Genomic DNA, 4,787 nt, shown 5'->3' with positions numbered 1-4,787 from the left:
CAACGTGTTGTTGGTGTTTTTTCAATGTATGCTTCAGACACGGGTCACGACGAGGCGTTCCCCATAGAGACCCCTAGAGGACGCAGTGTCTCGTTCCCTACTCAGGGAACCATGGTTACATACCTAACCTGAGACGTTAGATTTGTTACCTGAATTCAAACTGACTGAGTGGAATAAACTCTAATATTTGACTAAGTTAACACTAAAAAATTAAGTTAATTTAACTCAATGTATGAGTTTATAGTACTCATATTTATGGGTTTTAAAACTTGAATGGTTTAAGGCAACCAGTTTCTTCAAACGGTTTACCGTAACTTGTCGGGTTTTACAGTGCAGTATTACATTTGATTATATATATATATATATATATATATGGTATATATCATTGTGATTCTCAATATATCCAAAATTATTATTATTGTTGTTGTCTCCACATTGTTGATACATTCTTACCAGAGATGGGCACTCGAGTTAGTGACTCGGACTCGAGTCACACTCGAGTCGCATTTTTATAGACTTCAGACTCGACCTGAAATGACTCCAGACTTGACTCGACTCGAGGAAAAGGACTCGTGAATATTTTAAAAGCAACTTGAGTCTTTTATCCTTAAATACTTATATAACTGATTTTAAAAAGGTCGACCGCATCCACACCCCATCATCCAGGTCGCAGTGATCAAAATCTTTTTTTTTATCCTGGATCAACATTACTGTCCAAAAATATAGACTAAACCCAACCCCTACCCCTAAACCTTACCCTACCCATAATTTATTCCTAAAATCAGTGTGAAAATAGCTGATTAACAAGGGTGTAGAAGCACCTAACCTTGATCGTAAGCCTAAAACAGATATTTCCTGAAAAGTTATCCCTCAATTCTGATTGGTTAATTGGAATGTTGTTCCAGGATCAACAAGGATGTTGATCCAGGAAATCACATCAGACACTGGAGTGTACTGGTGTCAGTCTGAATCTGGAGAGAAACATCATCCTGTTAATATCACTGTACACTGTGAGTCTGTGTTTCTGTATTTTTCACAAAGCCCTCATTTCTTGTTCCAGATATAAATAGCCAGATTGTGATCTCAATTCAATCACCCACCCAATCTCATTTCTAAATGACAAAAAAATCTGATATACCATTAAACCTTTCACTATTAAACCATTGCTCAAGCAGCACCATTTTAAGTGAGCAGCGCGTCAAAACAGCGGAGCGGATCACATAAGCACTCAAGGTCGTTTATGGTAAATATCTTTCAGCGCTATATCCTCTAGTATTTTTTATCTAACGCCAAACGCGCTTTATTCAAGCCCTTTCAGCTCCGTGTGCTTTCTCTCTCTCTTGGAACTTTAATTGAATACCCCTGACTTATATCATTAAGAAATTTGTATATCATAGAAATATTTGTATGGTTTTGTAATATCTGTGTCACATATGTCCTTATGTGTCATGGTAGATCGGACTCTTATTATAGAATTTGATTACAGAAAAACAGTTTTGAACATGGTAATGGATTAACATATAAATAACAGGCTGGATGTACATTAAACTTACATCTTAACACCTCTTTTTTTTTTTTTACAAAGCAGATCAAAGATCATATATTTTGTTTATAGCTTATAAAACAGCTTCGTAAATAGGAAGATTTCAATACATGAGGAATCTGAATGAGATTTTTTTTAGCGAGCCATTAACTTGAGACTCGACTTAGACTCGTGATCAAAGACTCGAGACTTGACTCAGACTCCAGCGATAAAGACTTCAGACTTGACTCGGACTCCAAGTTAAAGACTTCAGACTTGACTCAGAGTCCGAGTTAAAGACTTGTGAACATCTCTGATTCTTACTCTAATCTTACTATTTGTCAGTTGATGTTTGCTCTGTTTCTGTAGCTGGTGTGATTCTGGAGAGTCCTGTTCGTCCTGTGACTGAAAGAGATACTCTGACTCTACGCTGTTTAGATCAGTTTTCAACCCCACCAAACCACAGAGCTGATTTCTATAAAGATGGGTCACTCATCCAGAGTCAAACTACAGAGATGATCATCTCTAATGTCTCAAAGTCAAACGAGGGTTTCTACTCCTGCAAACAGCCAGAGAGAGGAGAATCACCCAAGAGCTGGATCTCAGTCACAGGTGAGACTAGGAACTGTAAACACTATTGAAATGCTTCTGTATAATAAACAGCACTAATATGACTGTAAAATGTGTTCATCTCAGCTTCCTCCAGAAGGTCAGGATCTGATGATCTCGATCCAGTGATAGCTGGAGTGACTGCTGGACTCATATTTTTGATCATTGTCTTCTTGGTCCTGCTGTGGCGCTACAGAAACAACAAAGGTTCATCTAGTCGTATTAAAATTCAATAACACATTTGTAGACTCTGTTCCTAAACCTGTTACCTGTGGCCTACAACAGCCTAAGCTGCTTATCTGAACATAGCCGGTCTAACACTTTTATGTTGACTGATTTTAAAGGGTTTTTGGGTAGTTTTCTGCTGGGCAGGTATTACTCCAAATAACAAACTTCTGCAAATTAGCCATTTATGTATGCATAAAGGAGATTAAAGTCTCTTTTTTGACCCCCTTATTTCCTCCAGATATTTTCATGAACATGTTATGTTTGTCTAGGTGTAAGATCTGAGTCTACCTCTAGTGTCAGTCAGCAGCAGAACAGCAGTCAGACATCAGAGCAGAACCAGAGTGAAGCGGGATATAAAACACTCATGTCTGGTCAGTCTTTACCCATTAGCCATAAATATTTAACCAGAAATCTTTACAAGCTGAGATTGAAGAGACTTAGAAATAACTTTCAACTAACAAGACAGATCTCACGCTAAATATTTTTCCCCTTTTCTAAAGTGTAATATGATATTTGTGTAACTGACATTTACATATCCAATTAGATGTTATTCAGTTGTATTTCATTATCAAAATATTTCATACATAATTTATAAAGTTAATTGCAGCGTCAACATGAAAACAATATTTTTCTGTGGGCTTAAATTCATAATATGCATTAATTTATTACAGGAACTGCTCATACTTATGACTCTATTGATGCAACAAACAATAAAGATATAAGCACAGGTAACTAATGATGTTACAGAAGGTAATTATGTCATGTTGATCATTTACTAAGGCAGTAGTTATTTTCTAAATAATCAAAATGATCTTTGTTTTACATTTCACTGTGATATTTGCAGAGCAAATTCAGTTAAAACAAATGTCTTATTCTTTTGTCTGTTATTCATTGTAGACATTGTAAGTGGACCTACAGAAGTCACCTATGCTGAGATTGAACTCAAACCTACAGAGAAACAGAAGAAAAAGAAAGAAAACAAAGGTAAACTGTAAAAAAAAGTTGATGCTCGTATGGTTTTATGATCATGACAATAGTGTACAGCCGTTCTGAACACCCGTTCTGAAATCAGCCTGATCCATAAAAACCATTGCATGCAAATTACAATACGTTGATTTGAAGGTAATTTGGTCAAACATATAATTGTTTTAAAATAAATTATCTCTGTTGAAGCTGTAGAGATTTTATGAATATAAAATGAAGATTGGACACACAGTAAGCACTAGTGATATTAACTGTTGGCATCTTTTAGGGAAAAGCAGTGAAAGTTCTGACACTGTTTACTCTAAACTGAACCTAGAAACCCATCAAGGTGAGCGTCAAAGTAAAAACATCAATCACAATTCAAAAAGAGCCACTGAAACCTGCATCTACAGTACAAGCATTGTCGAGAATCTAAGAATAAAACAAAATATGAAAAGATTAAAATGTGCATTTTAGCATTTGTAACTCATTTACACTTTTTCAGCTGCTGGAGTGATGTGACGTATGCTCAGATTAAATAAATGGCTGGAGGAGAAACTTTCAATCCCAGGACGCTGATGAGTTTAGGCTGAGAAGGGCTGGAGAATGTCCAGGATCAGCAATGCTTTATCATCTTTGTGATGCTGAACATTTGATGGCAAGAGATTTATCAGTATTTAATATCTGTGATTATCTTTTTATCTCTATTCTGTATTCTTAAAGGTTGCGTCATTACATGGGAGAGAAAGATTGACTGTAAAGCCTTTTTTTAACTGTTGTGAATGTTTTGGTTTCTCTTTTGTTCTTCTTGATCTCAGATGTATTTGTAGCAGGGTTTTCATGGTCATAGAAACATCAGGAAATGTAAAAATTGTGATTTCCAAGTCTTGAAAAATCATGGAAATGTTCTAGTTTGGAAAAAGTCATGTTATAAATGTATATAGCGACTGTTGAATTTTCTAGCTGTTTTTTTGCGTTAAAATATTTAATTGCTACAAATACCTCTATGTGAGTCTAATCTAATTAATCTAATAGATTAGACTAGTTCTTGACTTATGTTGCAGCTTGCTTGTTGTTCTTAGTTAAAAATTTGTATATGTTTTCTCAATTCAAATTATAAACTGTAGTTTTGCTGTAGTATTTATACTTTTTGTTTATATCTTTATTTGAATAAAATAAGATCTAATTGTTGCAATGCTAGTATGTAGCATGAGCGTGAGTGACTTGGTCATCATAATTGCGATGCTATGTGACAGTCATGTTTATGGTTTAGCAAATATGTATAAATATCTCTGAACAGATTGAACAGAACTGAATTTATGTATATAAATGTCTTCAATGCCTCCAATACTTACTTATTGTTTCTAAGCGAAATAACTTGTCAATATCCTTATGAATTTTTATTTTATTTTGAAAACTAGGAGTAGGACTAGGTTGGAATTGGTAATGAAGCACTAGTTGGCTT

At 35.1% G+C, this 4,787-nt stretch overlaps 1 protein-coding gene across 1 annotated transcript in view; it reads left to right on the top strand.

Moving 5' to 3' along the window:
• LOC107719713 (leukocyte immunoglobulin-like receptor subfamily A member 2) overlaps positions 1-4,095 on the top strand; it is a 13,165-nt gene extending 9,070 nt beyond the window's left edge. Inside the window, exons 8-13 of the mRNA XM_016527199.1 lie at positions 2,219-2,338; positions 2,629-2,730; positions 3,031-3,087; positions 3,257-3,343; positions 3,612-3,671; positions 4,046-4,095. Of these exons, the coding sequence (XP_016382685.1) occupies positions 2,219-2,338; positions 2,629-2,730; positions 3,031-3,087; positions 3,257-3,343; positions 3,612-3,671; positions 4,046-4,095 (476 nt within the window). The remainder of the gene's footprint in view (positions 1-2,218; positions 2,339-2,628; positions 2,731-3,030; positions 3,088-3,256; positions 3,344-3,611; positions 3,672-4,045) is intronic.
• Positions 4,096-4,787: the final 692 nt, after the last annotated feature.

Source organism: Sinocyclocheilus rhinocerous, unplaced genomic scaffold (assembly GCF_001515625.1).
Source record: "Sinocyclocheilus rhinocerous isolate Xijiao unplaced genomic scaffold, SAMN03320098_v1.1 scaffold331, whole genome shotgun sequence".
NCBI classification, from domain to species: Eukaryota; Metazoa; Chordata; class Actinopteri; order Cypriniformes; family Cyprinidae; genus Sinocyclocheilus; species Sinocyclocheilus rhinocerous.
Note: the sequence above shows the minus strand (reverse complement) of the source record. Positions and strands in the feature narration are given on the sequence as shown.